Source organism: Ananas comosus, linkage group 11, assembly GCF_001540865.1.
Source record: "Ananas comosus cultivar F153 linkage group 11, ASM154086v1, whole genome shotgun sequence".
Classification (NCBI taxonomy): domain Eukaryota; kingdom Viridiplantae; phylum Streptophyta; class Magnoliopsida; order Poales; family Bromeliaceae; genus Ananas; species Ananas comosus.
The window spans coordinates 5,079,227-5,104,071 of record NC_033631.1 but is presented as its reverse complement, the minus strand read 5'-3'; the positions used below and the strand labels follow the sequence as shown (position 1 = coordinate 5,104,071).

Sequence of the window (24,845 nt, the reverse complement as noted above, 5' to 3'; positions counted from 1 at the left end):
GTTGGATGCAGCCCTTCTGGGGCGGAACCCATTGTCAAAAAGGATTTGGAATCACCACAATTTCAGAAACCCAAAATATAAGAAGAGAGCCGGGCCCGGTTGCAGCAAAACGGGAGAGGGGCAGAGAAAATATCTTGGGATTCTCAACTGAACAATTCTGAGAAAGAGAAGAGAGGGAGATGGGGAGCACGGCTCTGCTCTCCCATCCGCAGCTGGCCGGCTGCTTCCGCCGCCTCGATTCCACAATCGAACTCCGCCGCTGCAGCATGCCACGGCCCACTGCAGCCCCCTTTCCGGGCTTATTTTCCATCTCGAAGTCCCACAAGGTTCGGCTTGTCCGCTCCGCTCTCGAGGACGACGCCAGAGAAGGGCAGCAGCAGCAGCAGCAGGAGCAGCAGAAGCAGTTGGGTGGGGTTGGCGCCGCTGTCGAAGAAAGACCTAGTAAGAATTGCTATAAACTTTTTGTTTTGTTTTTTTTTTTTTTTTTTTTTGGCTATTCTCGTTTTACCATCTGGTACTTCTTGAGAGTTCGTATGCCATATGGTGGAATTAGGAGAAAAAAGGGAAAAAGAAAAATAAAATATCTGGTTTGTGTAAGTTCCCGGTGAAAGGCGAAAGTAAATATGAGGTGTGTCAAAAAAGCAAAAAGTGATCTGATAAATCTTGAACCTAAACAACTGCATCATTGNGAAAAAAGGAAAAAAGAAAAATAAAATATCTGGTTTGTGTGAGTTCCCGGTGAAAGGCGAAAGTAAATATGAGGTGTGTCAAAAAAGCAAAAAGTGATCTGATAAATCTTGAACCTAAACAACTGCATCATTGCAAAAAATGGAGAAAAAGGAAAAAACGGAAAATTTAATTGGGGGATAGACTACTAGAATAGAAGAGGAGGAGTTTCTGATATGATAAAAAAGTAGGCAAGAAGAGCCTGTTTGGCAACAATTGGAAAAGAAAATAGAGTTTCATTTTACACTGAATTTGATATGCTGACAAACTCCGTTCTCTGTTAAAAAATAATACTCTTTTGGGCATTTGGATTATCTTCTAAAAAAATTACTCTGTTTTTATATGTATACAAGGTACAATTGAGAAAATTTATATTAAATAAAACAAAAGTTCTTCATCTCTGGACCAAAGCATGGAGAAAGGANACAAAAGTTCTTCATCTCTGGACCAAAGCATGGAGAAAGGATAATTCATTTGTGGATTATATCAAATTGAGAAAAAATGCCTGAAGCAAAACTAAAAATAATATAATTATTATTAAACAAGATAATTGAATTTATCAAATATAATTACACAATATAACTAAATCCTAGATGATCAAAATTGGAGAAGAACCATCAAAACATGATCCGCACCACCAAGACACAGAGACATAAGCATCAAAACATGACCAGGCACCATCAAAATACAAAGGAAAATGAGTAAAATACCATTTATGGCCTCATTAATGGCTGAATGTAAAGGATCGAGACTGAAAAAAAATAAGAGACTTAAAAATCCAAAGTGTATCACCTTTGACTTTAAAATAAGAGACTTAAAAAAAATAAAAATGGCATATTTGAGTTCCTCAAAGCAAAAACAAAAACACTTTGTCTGATTCAGGCGACTACAATACCGCCACTAAAAAAATTTCTCCCTCAAACTAGTAGAAAACATTACAGCCAAAATTTGAAGAGAAAAATCTAGCTTATATCCTCTGAGCAGCTTCCTTCGCGAGAAGTTTGTCACGAGCCTTGGTTTTTGATTGTGATTTCGATCCCATTATACCGCCGCCCCACTTCTTCCTAATCTCATCAAACTTACCGTTGAAGTTTGCCTAAAAAAGGAAGATCACCATTAGTAAATAAAATATAAATGTATATACAATTGCTAAAATGCAAATAAACAAAAAATATTTTAGCATTCCCACCTAACTAGCGTCAAGGATCTTGTTGAATTTTCGTGGAGAGAAAGAGCGGCCGAGTGAATAGGGAGGGAGCGCGGGAGAGAGAGAAAGAGAGAGGCATCAGAGGGGAGAGAGACATCAAAGGTGGAAAGAGACAGATGGATAAGGTCAAGAGGAGGAGAGATAGAGGAGCAGGAAGATATAAGATTAGGAGAAAAAGGGGGGGTAAGAGAGGGGCATCGGATGGGGTAGAGAGAGGCATCATAAGAGAGGAGAGAGGGGTGGATAAGATCAAGAGGAAAAAGAAAGAAGGGATAAGATCTGGAGAAGAAGAGAAAGGAGGGGATAAGATCAAGAGAAGGGAAAGAGAGAGGACGAAGGAAAGACCGCCACGTAGATGGAAGGAACTGTCAAATAATAGATTATATATATATATAGAGAGAGAGAGAGAGTAGGGTTACTGTGCTATTAAAAGTACAACAGTCTTTGTGCTCCTAAGTTCCTAACCATCCATCACTTTTGATGGGTGGTTAGGGTTAGAGAGAGAAGAGAAATTAGGAAGATATTTAAAGAGAAGAGAAATTGAGAAATCTAATTTCTCTCCAATTACTCTTCTCCCTTTCACCCTAACCACTCATCAAATTTGATAGGTGGTTAAGAACTTAGGGAGAAGAAAAATTGGAGAGAAATTTAAAGAGAAGAGAAATTGAGAAACCTAATTTCTCTCCAATTACTCTTCTCCCTTTCACCCTAACCACTCATCAAATTTGATAGGTGGTTAAGAACTTAGGAGCACAAGAACTGCTGTGCTCCTAATAGCACAGTAGCCCTACTCTCTCTCTCTCTCTCTCTCTCTCTCTCTCTCTCTCTCTATATATATATATATAGAGTCCGGCTATGGTGCTTGTAAAAGCATCAAGCACTTGGTGCTTGTAATTTTTTTACCGTTAAATCTCTGCCTTTGATCATTTTTATCCGTTAGATTATACTATTCAACCAACCACCCACTCAACCCTAGGGGGCCCACATCATTCTAACCGCACATCCCTTAATTCAAGGGCCGAAAACTTACAAGCACTAATAACTTGGTACTTTTAAAAGCATAGAAGCTCAATTTTATATATATATATATATATATATATAATTGAGCTAGAATATTTTTAGAAGCACCAACCTCTTGGTACTTTTAGATTTCTAGCCGTTGGATCTACTCCTTGATTATTAATAACCTTTCGATCAAATACTATTTCACCTACCATCACCTANATAGAGATGAGCGACTGCTTGTATGAATATTGAGATAAGATAAAAGAAAGGCTCAAACAAAAATACATCTCAATGTCTTGTCAAAAGTAACTAATACATAAGCTACAAATTGGTTGCTTCTCGATGAGTTTCTCGCTTTGTTATAATAGGCTAAGCAGTTATCGAGTGGAACGAATTCCTTGATGATAAGAAAGTTTAATTTGTCACCCTCAATTGAAGGGTCATGCCTTAGTCTGGTGTGATCATTGTATTTGATTTTTCGTTTTTGTTAGTATTGCAGTCCTCTTTGCATATATAAGTTATCTGAAATGCAATAAGTGGTGTATAGTTTGGGTTATCTGTCGTTACCTGAAATATTTGGTTGCCCAAGGGTAGGCTCTTACATAGCAGAATAGTGTAAGAACCCTTTTTTATTGATAATGGAATTCTTCCCTAGCCAAATTGACCAACCACTACGCTTATACCGTTGTTAGGATTAAGATGTACTACTCCCCTTTTTAGCTCATCCTTCAACCTTTTTTAGACCTTATTATCTGCACTTGCTGGTCTTGAAATGTTCTGCATTGCTCTTGTATAATTATTTATATCCCTAGCTTTTCTAGCTAGTTTGTTAAATTGTGAGATCCCAAGTAGTCCTATATATGAGATATAATAGGATTAAAACTCTTAACCCAGCTATAGCATTTTGGGCAGTGGCTAGATCCAAGAGATTAAAAGAGTTAAGCGTGTTAAGGTTAAGAGTGGTCCTAGAATAGGCGACTCTTGGGAAGTGGGGTGTCACATTTGGTATCAGAGCCAATTACCAGCCGGCAGTGTGAGATGAGTCTTGGCTGAGCCAGGGATACAGTTGGGAGAGCGCGGCTCTCATGCTAATGACTATTGTGGGTAGAGCGCAGCTCCCTTACAAGGTCGATTAATGCTAGTGACATGAGTCTCATATCACTTGGTATTTGTAAGTCTGAGCCTGAAGAGGACGTCAGAACTTGAAGGGGAGGAGAATGTGAGACCTCAGGTAGTTCTATATATGAGATATAATAGGATTAAAACTCTTAATCCGGCTATAGTATTTTGTGCGGTGGCTAAGTGCAAGAGGTTAAGAGAATTAAGCGTGTTAGGGTTAGTGTTGTCCTAGGATGGGTGACTCCTGGGAAGTAGGGCGTCACATAAATCGTGTGGGAAGAGAACAATCCATTGACTTATTTATTTGACTCATTTGTTTTTAACAAGTAAAGAATAATATGTTGATTCATTTAATAGAGTGCACTACTAGTCCATTTATTACTGTGCATTTGAAGTCGATAGTTATAGTTTTTTTTTTTTTTTAATTGATAGCCCTTAAATTTTGATTCTTTTGGTTTAAGAGGTTTTCATGAACTAAATTAGCATATTTATTAAACTAAATTGGTGATTCTATTAATTTTAATTGTTAAGAATTTTTCAGCTAGAAGACTGGTGAATTTCATTAATTGTTAGTAGCTAATAGCTAATGAATAATGAAGTCATTGATTTTACAAATTGGATCGCCTATTTCACAGTTCCCACAGTATTTCTTTTTTGACCCATCTATTCAATATGAGTATTCGTATCAATTTCCTATTTTAAAAGGTCCTCTTGTGGTATAATGCGTTTTTACTTTATTACCCTGTAATTCAAAGTGTGACACTTTGCTACCTCGTGGTTTTTTTGTTTTACACCAAAAGCTACCATTAAATATGGTGGTAAAGTGTCATAAGATAATAAAATGCAAATGACAAGTTGGCAAATAGTGTATTTTACTATCCTGTGATTTCAGAATGTGACATTTTGCCACCTTAACTATTGGTTTTGTATAAAATAGAGCAAAGTCACAGGGTAGCTTTGCTATATTTTGAATTGTGGGATAGTAAAACGCAAATGTGCTACATCAAGGGGCATTTTTTATGCTTTTAGATTAACTAGTATCTCCTCATATGTTCAAGCGTTCCAACAAGTCTTCCTTCATCTTCATGGTATATCATTCTTGGAAATATCAAGGAATTGGTATTGATGAAAGAGAAAGAAGAGTTGTCAAATCTTGCTAAATACAACAAACTTAATTGTGTACTGTGTTTTATCCCAATAACAAATTAGACCCAGATATAGGTCTCTCTCCACATTAGATGAGAAAGAAGTTGTTAGTGTTTGAATCGGGTTTTGAGTTGCCTATGATAGGCAAATCCAACCCGACGTATTAAGTTAATGGGTTGTTTCCTTGATTGGTTGAGAAACTACATTGTACTTTGTGCAGTTACCACCTTAGTGAGAAAAAGTGGAATGATGAAAATTTTCCTCTCTCACACTCAAAAGCTTTCTCCTAATCACTATCGAACAGAAGAAAAATTCCCAAAAATTCGCTGTCTATTGTTTGTGGATTTGACATTTGGGTTGTGGAAATTAGTGCAATTTCCATCTTGTGTGTGAGACCCCAGGTAGTCCTATATATATGATATAATAGGGCTAAACCTCTTAACCCGACTATAGCATTTTGAGCGGTGGCTAGGTCCAAAAGGTTAAGAGAGTTAAGCGTGGCTAGAGCAGTCCTAGGATGGGTGACCTCCTGGGAAGTGGGGCGTCATATTGTGATCTTGTCTGTGACCCATTGGAGCTAGTGGTTTGATGTCACGCCTCCGGGTCCTTTTATGATTTAAAACCAATGCGGAAGTGCCCAAGTTTTTTTTGAAAACCTTGATCCAAAGGTATGCCAAATCCCCTAGAAATATAGGGAGTCCACTGTTCACACGGACAGAGTCTCCCCTGTATTTGCAAGGCGTCGCACAAGTACAAGGTACAACCACAACAGTATGAACATTTATATACATTCACCATTCACATTCACCATTCATTTTAGCACAGATATTCACATATCCACATCTATTAGTTTAAAATATTTCCTACCCAAAAACTTATTTTGAAACACTAAGTCATGAAAACCAAGAAAACCTTTTTAAAAATCGTTTCCCACACGGAAACCTTTTTTTTTGAAAAACGCACTATCACGAGGGGTAGAAAACGTTTTCATCTCAAGAGGAAGCTATAAATCCTTTATTATAACCACGGAATCATTTTTGTCCAATTTAAGCAAACTACTGAACCATAATTACTAAGTCAATTATTAAAAGACGAGTTTGAGAATTTAACCAAAGCGACGGGCTGATGGATCTATCGATCACTAAGATGTGCATCTCACGAACCGTCCGACTCGGATCCGTGACGTCATCTGAAAGGGGGGTGGGGGGTGAGAACATGTACACATGTCTCCCCTCCCAGTGGGTACCGCAAGCCGACGAGGTGCCTTTCTTGGTTGGACCAAGCCAACCGGCGATTTCCAACAAGTCTTTCTGCATTCGACAGCGTGAACAAAAGAAGCTCGTGCCTGGTCGGGAAGTTCCTGGGATCAAGACCGGACCAGTGGGATCGGGTTTTTGTATGTCTCGCCTAGGGCCCTCATCTTGTGGCAGGTTCACTGTTATTCTCGTCTATTTCATCGTTAGTGTCAGTCTAAATTGGAGCACCTGAAAACAGCACTAGATTCAATAGCAAAGGAAGGCGAATCAAAAATACTGTATACGGTCGAGTTGGCTTGGAAAAGTGCAAGAATCAGATAGAATCTTCAAGATTTGGCTTTCTATGCGAAGAGGGGTACTCACTAGTCAAGGAGAATAAATAGAGGTATGGATAAAGGTAATATAGTAGTAACGATAAATAAAGAAACGAGATGTATATATGAATAACTACCGCTACTGTATGTATGCATCAACCGGACGATAAGTCCAACAATACCCAATCTGAAACCTGCCATATCGGTCCGTAGACCTCAGGCTTGTGTCACTGCCACTCTACCTGCATATAACCCAGCCTAGGCCGCTGGGCTCACAGGTTGGCATGTCTAACCGCTTTTCCGGAAAAGAACACTTGGCCGCGGTGGATCAGACCGTTGGTGTTCATGAAATGCGAACGAGTAGTGGCGATCGATGCTGATATGCTCAATAGCCAACCGTCGGCAACTAGCCGACAATCCTACCCTTTAGGGTATACCGACCGTATAGGTCACCAAGTAGTCCAACCGACCAAGTAGGTCATAATGCTAGATGCAATGAACCGACCGAAAAGGTCATAATACGAGATACAAGGAACCGATCGACTAGGTCGCAGATCTCACATAAGAACACAAAGCCACTCTACTTCTAAATCATGATGCTGAGTATGTAAAGAAACCAAATAGAGCAAAATGTTATAATGTGGGTGCTAGGCTCAACACATAGTATGCAAGGTAATAAAAGAGAAATGATAGAGAGGATGTCATCGAGCGTGCACCACTGTACCGACTGCGCGTCGAAGTACCCACCTGTACGTACGTAGCACTGGTCTCCCGACTGCGGAAGGATATCAACCGGACCTATGAGGGGTCCACCCGATTAGAATCCACCCCACGAATAAGAACCGCTAACTCACAATCCTTCCTGTAAACCCACGGGAATCGGTTTTCCAAAACTGATTGCCGTAACTCGCCGGAAGTCTTGAAAATCGCACCAGGACTCCGCCGGGACCCACGAACTGTTCCGGAACATATTGACTCACGCCACGAGTCACCCGTTGCCACTAAACACAGTAATTTGTGTGACCTGGTAGTAAACACATCTCCTCACATCGAAACGATTATTGTTGGATAATCGTTCTGATCCGGGTTTTCGGAAGTGTCAATTTCGACACCGGAACCCACCGTTGCTCACCCGTCGTTTCTGAACTCTCGAAACGATGCGAGTAACCAGCCAACAAGGCTCAGCGACCATATAATTTTCTGTGAGGCACCGTCGGAAGAATTTCGAACTGAAATCACGTTCTGTCGGCGGATTTCGCCGAAAAACGCACTGGAAATCGACATCCGCTTTTCGAAAGGCCTGGGACCTTGGACAACTAGTCCAGAGGTCACGCACTGCCCGCACACGCTGCCCACAGCAACCACGAAACGTAAATTTGCACATAAGCCCCTTCGACTACATAAAATCACATCATTTTATGTGATTTTCGGGGTTTTATGGAGCTTGACCGAGACACCTGCTGACAGGTCTCGACGTGCCGGAGGTTGTGCTCACGATTCGGAGCATGGCCGTCCACTGTGGAGAGCGCGGGAGCGACGCGAAATTCAGCGAACAACGTGCACAGTGCCTAAACAGTGTCTTACACGCAAGCCGAGGCTTCGCTGACCCCAAAGGAGGTGAGCACGATGATCGGCACGGATCATGGATCGTCGTGCTTATTTCCGGGAGTGTCGGGGTGCCCTTGGATCGCCGGAACAGTGATCCGAACTCGAAACAGTGTGCAGAAAAGCTGAATTAAGCTTACCGGAGCAAGGTGGGGCACGGTTGGCCAACGGCGGTCGGACGGTGGGCGCGCCTGCAGGGGAAGGTTGCGCCGGCCGGAGGAGGCCCGGGCACGCGCTGGCCGGGGGCGGGAGGCGGCCGGTGGCGTGAAGGAGCGGGAGGAGCCCGTGCGGCTCGGCTCGGCTCGGTTCAGAGAGGTAGCGGCGGCCGAGGGAGCTCTGGGGCCACGGCGACCGGTCGTCGGAGGCCGAGGAAGGGCGGCGCGGTCGACCGTGAACGGCGGCGGCGCGCAGGAGGCTGTGCGATCAAGCCTCGGCCTGAGCTTAGTCTGGGCGGCCGGAGGGAGCTAGGGCGACGGCCGGTGGAGCTTCGGGGCGACGGGACAGCTCGAGCCAAGCCGCGGATCGCCCAGGCGGCGCGTGCGGACGGTGGGGGCCGGTGGGGACGGCGCCGGAGGCAGGGTTGCGGCCAGGGAAGAGGGGCCCGATGCGTATAGTTATTCCTTGAGGTCCACGGCCAAGTAATGGCAGCTCGGTGGAGAGTATGGTGGAGGAGAGGCAATGTCCGCCTTCTTCCGACGACCGGAGTCGCTTGCCGGGGGTGTGGGCGCGGCTAGGGCAGGGGGTGCTGGTGACGGCTAGGGCGCAGCTGGAGGGAGCTAGGGCAACTAGAGTTAGGGTTTGCATGGAACCCTAGTTGCAATATTTATATATGTTGGCCAAAAATGCAATTTAGTCCTCCTGAGCTGAACATTTTTGCCCTAAGTCCCTCACAGCGCGAGTGTTTCGCGCATACACACCTCGACATTTGAAATCGCGCAGAACGGTACATAAAATATTGGGCTTTTCGCAGATTTTTCGTTTTGCCCGACCCCTCAGCGAACATTATGCGATTCCCGGAGATCCGTCCGTCGGATTTTCGATCGGATCGTGCTAGCGCGTTCAGCACGATTGGGGCATCGAATTTACAATTTTGTTTTGTCAGATTTGGTCGCCGATTTGCGACGAAACCTATCCTCTCCGCGATCCACCATTATAACCACATATATATACATATATACATATATATATGTATTGAATTTTAAAAATTCAAAATTCGAGTTTTCTTTACAATTTCAGATATTACATTTGATTTGATCCTACTTTATCACGTTCCTTGAATTGCAATTGACGATTCTAAAGATTATTCTTGCTTTCAGAAACAAATTTCAATTTCTCTATCCTACTAAGTGAGGTAAAGGCTATGTTAGGAAATAGTTTGCTTGCATGGCTATATTTAGAATATTTGTCGTGTTAGAGGTCAGACACGGAATCTATAACAATACACTAAGTTCGAGGCTTTTCGATATTTTAGAGAGCCACGTCAACAATTAAAGTCAAAACCAATGGGAACTTGCAACTTATCCAATAAAAATATTGGATGCACCAAGTACACCGTGGACCGACTCTAAAATATATATAAAATATAAATTTCAATAGTACAATAAAATATTTAAATATTGTATATTACATACATAATATTATATTTTATTTTAAATTACTAATCATTAGATATTCGTTTTAGCATAAGCAAATTATTTGGACATCTTATGAATGACACGGTGGAATAAATTCAGGCAGTAATTACTCTTATCCCAACAAAAAAATAGTAGAGGTTAGAGAGAAATTGTTACTTGGGCATAATGTACCACCTCATCTTAGAGCATTAAACTATATATATATATATATATATATATATATTATTCATTTCAGTATTCAATCTTAACCATCTATTTATTTGAAGCATTTAGAGATTTATATTTTTTTTAAAGAGGCGAATATTTTGGGGAAAAAATAAATGGTCTACAAGTGAAGTCGTGGACCCGTTCCAAATAATCATAATATGAAGATTCTCTTGTTATTAGAACTGCAGACCCCTGAAACTATTCTCCAATTTAAATTTATCCCTCAACTTTAACTTATTGTAATTAAAAAATTGGGTTAATTGCATACAGCTCCATGCAAACATATCGAATAGCAGGTATCCCGACAAAGTTCAACCTTTTTTTTATCCCTACAAAAGTCTTACCGTTTTCAAATATACTTCTGATGCAAAATCGGGTGCGGATAGGATTGATTCGTTTAGGTTTTAAACATTTTTCTAATTTTCGGAATTATTTTACTTGTTAATTTGTTTTAGTCGTTTTTGTGAAGATTTTTAGGATTTATCATATGGAATAAATCCCTAAAAATTAGGGATATGGTTTAGAATTTTTAGATATACTCAAATTAGGAAAATATCCCTAAAATCTTGGAATTTGAATTATATTAGGATTACGGTTGGAAGGTTATAAATATAGCCTATAATTTGTAATTTGGGGGATGAGTTATGAAAATTAGTTTGATGTTTATGATTTGACTGCGGTCGTGGTATCTTCTTCCTTTCCTCTCCCTTGTCGTGTGCGCCGACAAAATTCTTCTTCCTAAAAGGTTCTACCTTCTCCTTCCTCATCTTTTCTCTTTCGTCTATTTCCTTCTTATCTTTCTTCTAAATTTGCTTTTCTTTATTATTAGCTATATTTTTTTTAAAAAATTACTAAAAAAAAAATTATCGAAATCTTTTCTTAGAGTCGTACGTACTACTTTTGAATTTTTTTCTTTTTTTTAATTACGAAAATTAATTTAAAATTCATTGAAATCTTTTAAAAATTTTTTTAAAAAAATCTGAAAATAAATCTAAAATGTTTAGAAAATCCTAAATTTGGTTTTAAATTGATTTTGGGCTCATCACTTGCAAGATAGATTAGTGTTTTCCTAATCTATCCTGCATCAGTTTTGGTATCAGAGCAAAAGTTGATCGATAAATTAATTTTCAAAATGCCGACAAATGCAGAACTTAGTTCAATGATTGAAGAATTTAAACCTTCTACTAACACTCGTTTTGAAAAGTTAGAAACTAACTTGCAATCAACTAACCAACAATTAGCGAAAATCAAACAGCTCCTTGAAAACTCATTCATTCTAAATCTCCACCGCCTGCGGACTTCTCTCTAACATCCGCAACTTCCGTCCTGCCCTTACCTCCTGTTATTCCTCAATCTTTTCAAAATACCCCGCCACAAACTCAAACCACTACATCTCATACCAAAGCTACAGAAAATCAAAGAGGTATCAAGTTTCATGTGGAGGAGTTTCATGGTGACATGGACCCTGAAATATTTTTAGGCTGGGTTTACAGCCTAGAGGTATATTTTCGTTGGTACCAGCCTGCGGAAGATCAAAAAATTATGATCGTAGAATCAAAACTTCGTGGTACAGCACGTATCTTGTGGACACGAGAACAACAACATCCTTATATGGCTATTCGTACGTGGGAGGATATGAAAAGAGCTATGACACGTCAATTTGTACCAATTGATTATAGGCAGCGCGTTCAATTCCAGTTTACCAAGTTAACTCAAGGTAGCATGACAGTCGAGGAGTACACTTCACGCTTCTACTATCTGGCAGCACGATCAGAATTTCCATGGAGTGAGGATTTGTTGATTACCATGTATCGGCAGGGCCTCCATTCTAATATTGCTGAAAAGTTAGCCTCCAGTCGATTCCTCTCCCTTGCTGATGCAGTTCAAGTTGCACACCAGATTGTGGAGGAGCAAAATGCGCGTGTTTCACCGACGTGGCCTAACTTTCTACGCAATCCTGAGTCAAGATCTGAGCGCCACTACACCGCGTCCGAAAAGATGAAGCAACCAATATCCACTTCCCAGGCATTTCCTAAGGCATCAACCTTTGAGGCACCAAAGAAAAAAGAAGGCAGGTGTTTCAAGTGCGACAAGGCCGGGCACTATGCTCACCAATGTCCACAGCGCAACTTAGCTATGGCTCAAACACATGATGATTTTGAAAATTTATGCGCCGTACCATATGATGATGATGATATTGAAGTGCACGAGCCCGAATATGATGAAAAGCTTGAACATTGCGGAGTTATTAGGCCGATGCTCTCAACCCACGCAACAGCTCTCAACCCACGCAACAAAAGACGATAAGGAGTGGAAACGCCATACCATCTTTCAAACTCGAGTTCTTTGTAATGGACAAGTTTGTTCAATGATTATAGACTCTGGAAGTTGTGCTGACATTATTTTTGAAGAAGCCGTTGACAAACTGAAACTGAAGACCACACTGCATCTTAAACCTTACAAGTTGGCATGGGTGAATAACCAAAATTTGAAAGTCACTCGGCAATGCCTAGTGGTATATTCAATTGGTAAGTTAATTCAACAAGTATCGTGTGATGTTCTACCTATGAAAGTCGCACATATACTACTTGGAAGGCCATGGATGTATGATCACAAAGTGAAGCACGATGGATATGAAAATACTTATTTGTTCGACTGTGACTGTCACGCCCGAGGTCTAGCGGAAGCCTTCCCGGTACGCTACAGACCCGCTGTATACCCAGAGTATACAATGCGTCTACAAAGCACGCTAGAAATATCAAGCCAAGTGGTAACCACTAGTAGGATATAAGAGCATAAGACATGCTACATTCAAAAGTTAATAGAAGAAAAGCATAAAAGTACATATACAACTCCCAAAAAGTTCATAAATCTCAGTCCCAGACAACCAACTATATATATGTGGTGGTCTCTATACAAAAGTACATAACCCTCTCCAGCTCACTCCAAAAAGAGAGGTGATCACCTAGCGGGACTCCGAGCTATGCCTAGCTAGACGCGACTCCCTTGCCGCGGTCCCTAGCCTCTCCCGCTGTGGATGGCTCTGTAAATACAACAACAACAAATAGGGCAAGAGAACTATTAGTCAATAGTTTCCAGTGGGTAAACCGTCGACCTTAGCGAGTTACACCACTAGGTTCATGAGACATAAGTAGTAAACATGTATAACTATAACATGATATGAATAGTAAACAACTAGTGAACATTAGAACTACTATGCCTCCAATGCAACTAATAGTATGCAGCAGGTAGATGAACTACTCTAAATGAGTAAGCATGTTATGTCATTTCTATGATTGTGCACTATCTAGTAATGACCTCTTTATTAAGACATTTTAATATCACTACTCAATTTACAAGGACCTACCCAAAGGTAGTCCAGCTTGCGTCGCGCCTAATGGCCCCGTGGTAGTATGCACTCCCCACGGCAATCCATTTCGGCAAGCAGCCCCGCACGGGCGAGCATGATGTCGCGTAGGCCAACTCCAGAGTGCCGGTTTGTGGGGAGCGATCCTCACAAGCATGTACTAATGAGCACAATGGCAAGCAAGTATAATCCACAATACAAAGCTCTCAATCGTCATGTCTCAAATATGGAATGTACTCTACCGACCCATAGGTCGGGATCCAAGTCCAATATCAAATGCTAGTTATCAACTAGAATATAACTAATAACATGAAATTCATGCTAATTCTACCAAATATATGTCAACTTTAACTTGTCTATACAAGTATGCTAACCATCATATAATGCATGTTACATAAGTTCAATGCATACAACTCTCTACTTTATAGAGATATAACTTTATTCCAGGATGTAAATACATCTAAGCAATCCAACATCTCATTTATAATGCTACTAGCATAAATATGTATGATTCCAAGTATCATAACCATAACAAGAACATAGGGGGAATTCATCTATTTCGGTGATGTCAACCCACCGAATACTTGTCGACTCCTGTCCGATCACTTGAGCGATGATTCTCCCAAGCCTCTAAGCACCCTAATAACCAATTAGGATTAGTTAGGAGCTTTACACAACATCCTACACACCTTCTCAAACTTCACTTGATATAGGTAGAATCATACCCTGTATAGAGGAAGGCTTAATCTACACTCCACCTCAGGTTGGGCACTGAAATTCCAACCTAAAAGAGAGTTAACAACATCCAAATTAAGTTCCACAACCTCAGTTGTGAACTATCCCAAAGTAACTCCAATACTACTACCAATAACATCTATAGTAGTGAAAAGTTAGGTAGCTAACCTTTCAAAGCTCCAACTCAGTTACTTCCTGAGTTAGGGTTTTTGATCTACTCTCAAAACCCTCTCTTCCTCACTTCTACCGCTCCTCCAAGATCCTCCAAATCAGCTAGCATAAGGAGAAGAAAAGAAAAGAGCTTAAATCCATAAATTTCCACTCAAAAATGGAAATAGAATCTAGGGAGAGAAAGAAGGGAGCTTACCCTGTTTTCCTCCAAGCCTCAGTACAAAGAACCCAGCAGAGGTCAGTTTGGACTTTTAAATAAACATGGCTGCAAAATGACCAAAAACCCCTTTACCTACTTACTCTGTTGCATTGAGTACCGGTACTCGGGTTGAGGTACCGGTACCCGGCAATTAAACAACTAAAACCCGAGCTCTGCGCAGCTGGGTTTAATATAGGGTACCGGTACCCGCGCGATGCAGTACCGTCTCAGCTCCAGCTTCTCAAACCCGAGAGCTACGCATCTGGCAACCCTCTAAGGTTCCGGTACCACACTCAGGTACTGGTACTCAACACTCAAACTTGAGATTTCTAGGTTTTAGTGTCAGGAGCTCATCCAGGCACTTAAAACATTTAAGTTAAACGCCGGTACACTCTCAAAGCATCGAGAGCAGCTCCACTTACTATTTTAACACTAGTTCAATGTACTACAGTGCCGGATCAAAATTGAAATTCATGCCTTGTAAATTAACTAATATTGTGAAGTTGAAGAAGGTGGGCAAAAACTTGCTTCTACGTCGAGTTGACTTTGCTACAGGTGATGGAATTCTTGGGCCATATCCAAAATATCTTCTAGCTTCAACAGGTATCTCGAGGACGAGATCCTGCACAGCGGAAGCGAATGATGTAGAATCGGGTGCGGATAGGATTGATTCATTTAGGTTTTAAACTTTTTTCTAATTTTCGGAATTATTTTACTTCTTAATTTGTTTTAGTCGTTTTTGTGAAGATTTTTAGGATTTATCATATGGAATAAATCCCTAAAAATTAAGGATATGGTTTAGATTTTTAGATATACTCGAATTAGAAAAATATCCCTAAAATCTTGGGATTTGAATTATATTAGGATTACGGTTGGAAGGTTATAAATATAGCCTATAATTTGTAATTTGGGGGACGAGTTATGAAAATTAGTTTGATGTTTATGATTTGACTGCGGTCGTGGTATCTTCTTCCTTTCCTCTCTCTTGTCGTGTGCGTCGACAAAATTCTTTTTCCTAAAAGGTTCTACCTTCTCCTTCCTCATCTTTTCTTTTTCATTTATTTCTTTCTTATCTTTCTGCTAAATTTGTTTTTCTTTATTATTAGCTATTTTTTTTAAAAAAAATTACTACAAAAAAAAATTATTGAAATATTTTATTAGAGTCTTACTACTTTTGATTTTTTTTCCTTTTTTTAATTACGAAAATTAATTTAAAATTCATTGAAATCTTTAAAATAAAATTCGAAAAAAAATCTGAAAATTAATCTAAAATTTTTAGAAAATTTTAAATTTGGTTTTAAATTAATTTTGGACTCATCACTTGCAAGATAGATTAGGGTTTTCCTAATCTGTCCTGCATCAACTTTAGCTGTTAGGATCTATTAGAAAAATATAGTTAACCATGAGTAAAATAGTTAACCCTAGTTAGTGAATCAATTAAATTGACCTTTTTACCCCTCTTATATCATTGGAAAAATACTTTTTGTGGAGGACATTTCTGCATAATGGAGCGTTTGGAGGGATATATTTGTAAGTACAAAAATGACATCATTTCACTTAATTGCTGTTAAAAAATAAACAGTACTTTAGCGGTAACAAATTGGAGGGGCAAATATGAATATCAGTGGACTTTTGTAGGGACAAAAGTAAAAATTCGAACTTTGTAGGAATATATTTGCTATTCGATATATTTACAGGGTGCTATATGCAATTAACCCTAAAAAATTTTAATTTATGTCTAGCAAAGAAAACTATCAACAAATATGATAGGATATTAAATTTTTAATAAAAAAAACTAAAAACTTCAGTTAAAAAAATTAAAAAATTAAGAAGGTGTTAATAAAAAAGTTCAAGTTGAGGTCTAGTTTCAATATTACCTATAATTTACGTGGTTTCCATATACTTTTTATTTTTTAAAAATGAAAACCTATTTTGATAAGTGTAATTTATAGTATTTAAATAATTATGCATATTATATAACTTAGAATAATTTTTTTTTTTTCTGTATAATTGATTTTTAGGCTATTTAATATCTAAATAGTATATTTTAACCATCTATATATATATATTCTCTTTTGATAATTTTTAATTTAAAAAAAATTTAAAGTTGAATCATAGAAATAATTATTATACAAGTATATAAATTATGCATTGCGAAGCGCGGGTTGTTAGTCTAGTGAAGCCAACAAAATCATATTGATAGTCGATTTTTTTGAATAATGGGTGCATTATATCAGAATGTAGTAATTGGAGAGTTTAGCATACATTGTATTCCTTTAAAGTTTAAACCATGCCACAGGCAGAATGATAGAGTTTTGGCTTTGAAGAGAGGTAGAAATAAAATCATCAAGAGGACAGCGTATAGGTTCTGTCAGGCACATCTTCGTAGTCTAATTTTTAATATTTTGTGAAATGTGAGACATGAATTGCAAAATTGTGATGTAATACTCATGATAAATGCTATGTAGCTGAGCAACTTACATTTGATGATATGGTACTTTATAATGCTGAAACTTAGTAGTTAATATGTTGTATGTGGTATTATGGTACATCATAATGCTAAAAAAATTGGCAGTTGATGGATTATATTTGAAGGTCTTCTGAGATTGTATATTTTGCTTATGCTGTATTGTGATGCAAACAAATGTGAGATGCTTGCTAATCGTGCTCACTGATAATTTGTCCTGCAGCTGATCAAGATTCAATAGAAAGTGCCAAACAGGATGATGGACAAAGCCCTCTATATAATTTCCTTTATCCGAGCAAAGAGCTACTTCCTGATGATAAAGAGATGAGTGTCTTTGACCATTTGGAAGAGCTTCGCGAGAGGATATTCGTCTCTGTTTTGGCTGTCGGAGCTGCAATCCTAGGATGCTTTGCTTTTTCGAAGGAGCTGGTTAAACTTCTTGAAGCACCTGTTAGTGCTCAGGGAGTTCGCTTTTTGCAACTATCTCCTGGGGAGTTCTTCTTTACAACTCTCAAGGTAAACATGAACAAATTGGTCATACACCTCTAATTTCCTAGCAGGACAGCCATTTTGTTTTCCCTTCAAGTTCACGTTTTTCACTTCTTTTTTGTACTGAATTACTTGTTTGTCCCTAAATATCTCTTGTTAGTTTACTATCTCTTTCCTTCTGTAGTTTGATTGATGGAAATTATGAGAAAAGTAGCTAAGAATCGACAACTTGGAATCAGAATTAGAAAGGCTTTGTTATGATCAGTAATCGTATTAAAATTAGGAATTCTATTTTAATTTCTTCTTTCTCTAGGATTATTATTATTTGTTTACTTTGATTTGTATTATATTAGTATTCCTACTCAAATTAGGGTTTTTAGATGCTTATAAATAAGATGCTAAGCCCTTCTTTTAGTTTTCGTCAATTAATTTCATCAATAAAGGAAATTTAAGGTTCTTACCTCACCGGTTCGCATCTCCGATAAAGAAGAGATTGCTACCAGTTTAGCTCTCATCATGTATTTTAAATTTCTGTGTAAGTTAAACATGTGTTTTTCTCTTCCCTGTTTCTCTATATTTCTCCCTGCTTGATATCTTTTGCTTGTGTTTTTCTGTTCAAGATGATAGTAACAAATGTTTTGATGCCTTGTAGGTATCTGGATATTGTGGATTGCTTCTGGGAAGCCCTGTACTTCTATATGAGATCATAGCCTTTGTACTACCCGGTCTAACGAAAGATGAGAGGAGATTCCTGGGTCCTATAGTCTTGGGCTCTTCGGTACTATTCTATGCTGGTATTGTCTTCTCCTATTCAGTTCTAACTCCAGCTGCGTTGGGCTTCTTTGTCAACTATGCGGAGGGAGCGGTGGAGTCGCTGTGGTCGATAGATCAGTACTTTGAGTTTGTACTCGTGCTTATGTTCAGCACCGGACTAGCTTTCCAGGTAATTATTTATGGCATGTAATTAGCTGTGAAATCTTGATTTTCAATTTGAATTCTCAGCCTCCGAATTAAAGTTTAACAGTGCACTATGTTTACCAAATAAAGCCGAGAGTACGGTGTCATTATATTCCTTTTTGCCAAATTCACATTGGAAAGTGATACATGTCGAATAGTTTCTATTTCTAGTCATTTTGTAAATAAAGCTTCAGTTATTTGAAGGTTTTCTTTTCAAATAATTTGTCGTCAGAATACTTGAATTTGATAGTTTGTATGCACGGGTGTCTTAATGGGTTGGACAGATCCAGTCCCAATTGCCCCATATCCAAGCATTTCGGCTCAGGCCCACCCCAGCCTAGATGGTTTCGAAACACCTTGCGAATTAAACCTCTTTTGGTCTCTGCTGAACTTTAGGATTGATTAATTCAGGCTTGGCACCCCTTAACCATTTATCTTTCAGATCACTTATCGTTCAGAAATCCGACTGCTGCCTGGTTCAAAATATTATCTAGGTTTACTTTTTATTATAAATGGGATTGGAAACTGGGAATGTGCTGAGCAACACAGGCTAGCCTAGCCCTTCAACACCCTAGGCATATGTGTAACACCCTCCCATAGTGGATAAAAACCATTCTTATGTCTGTGTTTTTACAAGGTCTAAGTATTCTAGTATTAGCTTGGGCTTCTCTAGTATTAGCTTGGGCTTCTGCAGTTTGGGCCGGTGGTTTGGGCCCAGTATGTTGCTTGCTAGTTCTAGTAGGTTGGGCTATTACAATATGTGAGTATTTTTGGCTGGTTGTTATTAGATGCTTGCCGGATATATAAGGACAATTTGGTGGTTCAAAACTTCGTACATAGTTGAAAACTTAATGCTGTCTAACGATCGGAAGGACATAATACATTGTTACAAATATTATGTCTGTGTGATCTTAACTCAGGATTTATCCCTTCTCTGTAATTTTTGTTTGCAGGTTCCTGTCATACAGCTATTATTGGGACAAGTTGGTTTGGTGTCCGGAGACCAAATGCTCTCGATCTGGAGATACGTTGTTGTCGGTGCAGTTGTTGCCGCTGCAGTGCTTACGCCGTCGACCGATCCCCTGACCCAGATGCTGTTGGCTGGGCCGCTATTAGGACTCTATTTAGGCGGCGCATGGTTGGTAAAACTCATCGGACGTTAGATTCTTTATAGTGGACTAGTGTAACATATGTAAGCATGTATACGCGAGGAGCTGGTTCACTCTATTCCCACCTGCTGCAGATACCATGTGCAATGTAGTGTATTTTCTTCTATACAGTAGGATGGGAGGCCAATCAAGCTGTTCGTTGTGGTTTCTAATATATTTGCAAGTTCCTGATCCCAGGCTGATTATATTATTGGTAAACTACTGATGCATTTAATACTGGCAAGCCCGACCCGCGAGTATTGCACTTTATAAATTGGGAGAGCTGCATGCATGATCCAATCTATCTTCACTCGCTAATCAGTTTTTAATACATTTTAAAGTTCTGATGCGTGATCCAATCTCATATTCGGATCCGCATCACCGATTGAGTTGCAAGTTCTACATAAATCGGAACAGCTGGACCGGACGAGTGAGATAGATGAAGAGATACTAGATTCGTTGCGCACCAATGTAGTATTGCACCGTACAGAGGCTGTAGTCTTGCTCTTAATTTCTTAACACTTTTTGAGGACCAAAGCAAAATTTGCTTGACTAGATGTTCAGGAACTAGTGCAATTTACCCTAACCAGATCAGTTAGTCTGATCATTTGCTTGAGCAAGTTTTACCTTAGTAATTAGATCCAGCCGACCTCGGCCAACAATACTATAGACTTTTCGGGGGAGCAAATTCGTAATACCCGACCCAATTAATTTAAATAAAAATTTAAATATGAGGACGTGATTGTAGCTTTGTGATAAATTCATTATTATAATTTTCGATTTATTTTATTTATACCGTCGAATTAAGCGGATTCGGTTGTATTTGATTTTCGGATTAATTATGCTTTAATACTAGTTAAGAGTAAGATTTAGATTTAGCCCTAATCAATCACCTATATATAGATGGATGATTTAGAGAGGGTGTACAGCCAAAAAATAATAAAATATTGTGATCGAATTCTTTGTTTTAGCATGGCCGCTAGCAGGAGTAAGATCCGACGACCGTGAGGAAAAAAGAGTGAGAGCAAGACGAGTCTTCAATATGTATTTCTTTCCTTTTTTTTTTTTTCCCCTTCTACCTCCCCATCTTATCCTCCCTCCTTATTGTACCGCCGTTGCCATTGCTGTCACCCAAGTTGTCAGCGGCGGCTTACCGTCGGGTTGGGGTGAACCCCATATGGGGTGCCCATGGTCGGCCATGAGAGGGGTTTGAGGAGATTCTTTGATTGGGTTGAGAAGGAGAAGGAAAAAGATGGGATTATTTTGAATTGGCTAGACCCGGTTCACGGTGGATCATATTAATTTTTGCATGATTTATTTCACGGTGGATCATATTAATTTTTTGCATGATTTATTTCACGGTGGATCATATTAATTTTTGAATGATATTAGATGTGATTAATTTGTTAATTAGAGTGTTTACCTCTATATATGAACTATAATTTGCTGGAAAAGTTTTTGGTGCATGCTGCTTGTGTTGGACCGGGTGCAGCGAAATTTGGGTACTTAAATGGCTTAAAAGATTAGATAGGGAACAATCTGTAAATAATAGTTTTGGTTTCAAGGACTGATTCGTAAAGGAGGCATAACATTTTATTAGTAAAGCGAAATTTTGCAATTCAAGAGTTATTGGACTTGTCTTGAAAATACAGATGAGTTCGTTTGGTCTAATTATTTAGAATTTCTATAAAATTTTGTAAAGTTCTTAATAGTCAAAGGACTTGTTTGAAAACATATTTTATTTGGGTCTTTTCATCATTCTAGGTGCTAGGATTGCTGTGAAACCTCAATCTTAGAATGTGATTGTTACGCTCGGGCCTTAGCAGAAGCCTACCCAACGTGTGTACAGACCCGCCATGTACATAAGGCATCCTTGATGCACACACGACGTCTACAACAATATAAAGAAAATAGCAAAAGTACACATTCTAAACAAGATAATCAAAGCATAATACCTTAACAATAAAAATTAAGCCAACAACTAGTACTAATAATCCATCACAAGATATACTAAAAGCTAAATACAAAAGGTACATCTTATGAGTACAAGGTGGTCTCTAAACACAAAAAATACACTTTTCACTACAAAAACCAAAAGAAAGTTATCATGGTCCACCTATAGCAACACTAAGTGGCTCTAGCTAATCGCTAAACCCTTGTCGCGATCGCTGGTCTCACCCGCTGGGAGCTACTATCATTGCTGAATTTAAAATGTTCTAATATTATCATGCCTCTATGCAACAATGCCACAATACCAATTACCATGAATGCAGTTCTACTACTATCATATGGACTAGTAACCAACCAACATAAAGGTAATTTTACTGCTATAATATGTACAAGTAATGCAAATGTTCACATATATGTCCATCATCACGAATGCATCAAGTTGTAATATACAATGTCATATTTAGTTATCATTTACTCCATTATTGGGGACTTACACGAGGTAACATCCCGGCTTGTGCCATGCCTAGTGGCCCCGTGGTAGTCAACATCCTTCCTCTCAGAATGAGCCTTTTCCATGACAATCTATTTTGGCGCCCAATCCTGCACTGGCGATCATACATCGTAAGGCTAAACTCTGAAGTGCCGGTTTGTAGAAAGCGATCCTCACAAGCTTGTGTGAATGAGCACAAGGGTAAGCAAGTGCGGTCAAATGTGTACAGAACCTCATTCATCATGTGTAAAATATAGAATTAGAACCTCTTTCATCATGTCTAAAATATGAAATTAGAATCTCTTTCATTATGTCTTAAACATAGAATTAGAGCATCTTTCATCATGTCTAAGACATGGAATTAGAGCCTTTTTCACTAAGTCTAAAACATGGAATTAGAGCCTCTTTCTTTATGTCTAAAATATGGAATTAGTATCTCTTTCATCATTTCTTAAATATAGAATTTCTATTAACGATCTAAAGGTCGAGTACATTGTTATAATGTCATTCTACTAGGTTAAGCATATTGTACTTAATTATTACAACATTTTACTAACATGCAAAGTGCCACATTTCATCATAACTATACTAGTATGTATGATTTGCCGTTCTAGTTCTAACAAGTAACTTGCTTCACGAGTCATGTATAATCCCAATAAATAACTCATAATAATATACTCAAGGGTATATTATACTCAAGCGAATCGGATGCTGGGGATGTACGGAGACTATGGACAGATACATCTAACATACCCAATGCCGCCACGAGATCGAAAAGTTTAACCCGTTTGGCGGCAATAATAATATACTCAAGCGAATCGAATGCTGGGGATGTACGGAGACTATGGACAGATACATCTAACATACTCAATGCCGCCACGAGATCGAAAAGTTTAACCCGTTTGGCGGCAATCTGGTGGGTTGTCTGGACTGAGCGCAACAACACTATCTTCCGCGAGGTGCTTCCCAATGCTACCTGGGCTCTTGAACGTGTCGCTTCTTTGACCAATGCCTGGAACGGAGCCCTTTGACCCTTGCTTGTCCCTTCTTCTATGCTCGGTCCCCTCTTCTTCCTTTTCGTTATCCACCCCGCTTTTCTTGTTTACTTTGTCTAATCGGTAGGTGTAGAGTTCTTTATTTTGGGTTTTCTTTCTTGTATTTTTTCGACTTTTTCAGGAGGCCCTAGCTGTCTCCATCATGTACGCTTAGTTCATTTCGCTTAATGAATGAAGCAGGTAACTTGCTACCTATTTCTCAAAAAAGAAAAAAATATACTCAAGGGTTAATTAAATCATGCTATTGACTACATCATATGTCTTACATATATCCAACCTACATAACACACCCTACGCTCCTCAGCAAGTCTTATACCTTTTATATGTTTGCTATTAGATGGATTATTCTCAGTATCCAATGCATATAAATTATTGCCTACACCTAGTGCATTTATTAATGTATCTATCAAACGTTGTTGACCACGTTTTCTACTGCATATTTCAAACTTACCTTGTATTAAGTTATAATTTCTTCTCTATATAAAAATTGTTTATGCCAAAAAGGGCAAATTTTTTTTTATCTTCTGAGTATCGGGGGGAATTAATTAAGCACATATTTTAATCTGGGATAAATTGCACTACTATTCCTTGAATTTCGAGTCAAGTTGAACTTTGGTCCGCAAGTTTTTGATTCGACATTAGAAATTCTAAGCTTTCAATCTAGATTTCTATTTGTCCGTGAGTTTTGGACATTCTTTCATTTTAGTACTTTATCTTAGATTAAAAATTTTGCTTGAATCTAGCATATCTATTTGTTCATATATCTTGAATTTATTTTTTTCTTTCTCTTTCATACTGTACTTTCATTACATAACGAAATTAATGAGAAATAATAATTTTAAGGGAGAATTTCATATGGTTCTCTATAAATATATCGAATAGCAGATATATTCTTGCGAAGTTCAAGTTTTCAAATTTATACCTCAAAACGTCCTAATGATTTCAAATATATTCCTACTGTTATTGTCCATTAGAATTATATAGTTAACCACAGATAAAATATTTAACATTGGTTCATGAGCGAGGTAAATTAACCTTTTTACGCCTCATATTATGCCTTCTTCTCTTAATCAAAATCTTATTTCCATCAAAGCCTTAACAATAAAAACTCTTCTTCCTCTTCCTCTCTCTCCTTCATGCTAGTTTCGTACTCGTAACTAGGATTTTTTCATCTCCATTTATCCACGATATGTGTTGCTTCGCTTAAGTTGAGCGCCAAAAACTTAGTATTTTATAGGTAAAGGAGAAAAGGAGTGAGAAAGAGGTAGAGAAGGTGTTGTAATGGTGGTGAATGTGTTAGTTTTTATAGAGAAGAAGTTGACTATTGAAACTTTTTTGGAAGAATATTTTTACATGATTCTAACAAATAGGACTTTTAGAGGAACATATTTGTGATTACAAAATTGATATTTCGCTGTTCTTCTGTTAGAAAATAAATAGTGAGCTAACGGTAACAAATAAGAGTGACAAACATGAATATCACTAAATTTTTGAAAGAATAGATATGAAAACTTGAATTTTGTAGAAATATATCTGCTATTTAATATGTTTACAAGAGCAATATGATTTTTCCTAAATTTAACAGATGCAATCTGTAC

General features: G+C 38.5%; 1 protein-coding gene across 1 annotated transcript; it reads left to right on the top strand.

Moving 5' to 3' along the window:
• Positions 1-19,804, top strand: LOC109717691 (sec-independent protein translocase protein TATC, chloroplastic). Its single transcript, XM_020243563.1, has 4 exons — positions 1-441; positions 17,382-17,674; positions 18,300-18,590; positions 19,558-19,804. The coding sequence occupies exons 1-4, from the start codon at positions 180-182 to the stop codon at positions 19,765-19,767; spliced, it is 1,056 nt and encodes a 351-aa protein (XP_020099152.1). The 5' UTR covers positions 1-179; the 3' UTR covers positions 19,768-19,804.

Coding starts and splice junctions, on each gene's coding strand:
- LOC109717691 (XM_020243563.1), top strand. CDS start 180: ATGGGGAGCACGGCTCTGCTCTCCCATCCGCAGCTGGCCGGCTGCTTC. Junction 442..17,381: donor CGCTGTCGAAGAAAGACCTA/GTAAGAATTGCT, acceptor TTTGTCCTGCAG/CTGATCAAGATTCAATAGAA. Junction 17,675..18,299: donor TCTTCTTTACAACTCTCAAG/GTAAACATGAAC, acceptor GATGCCTTGTAG/GTATCTGGATATTGTGGATT.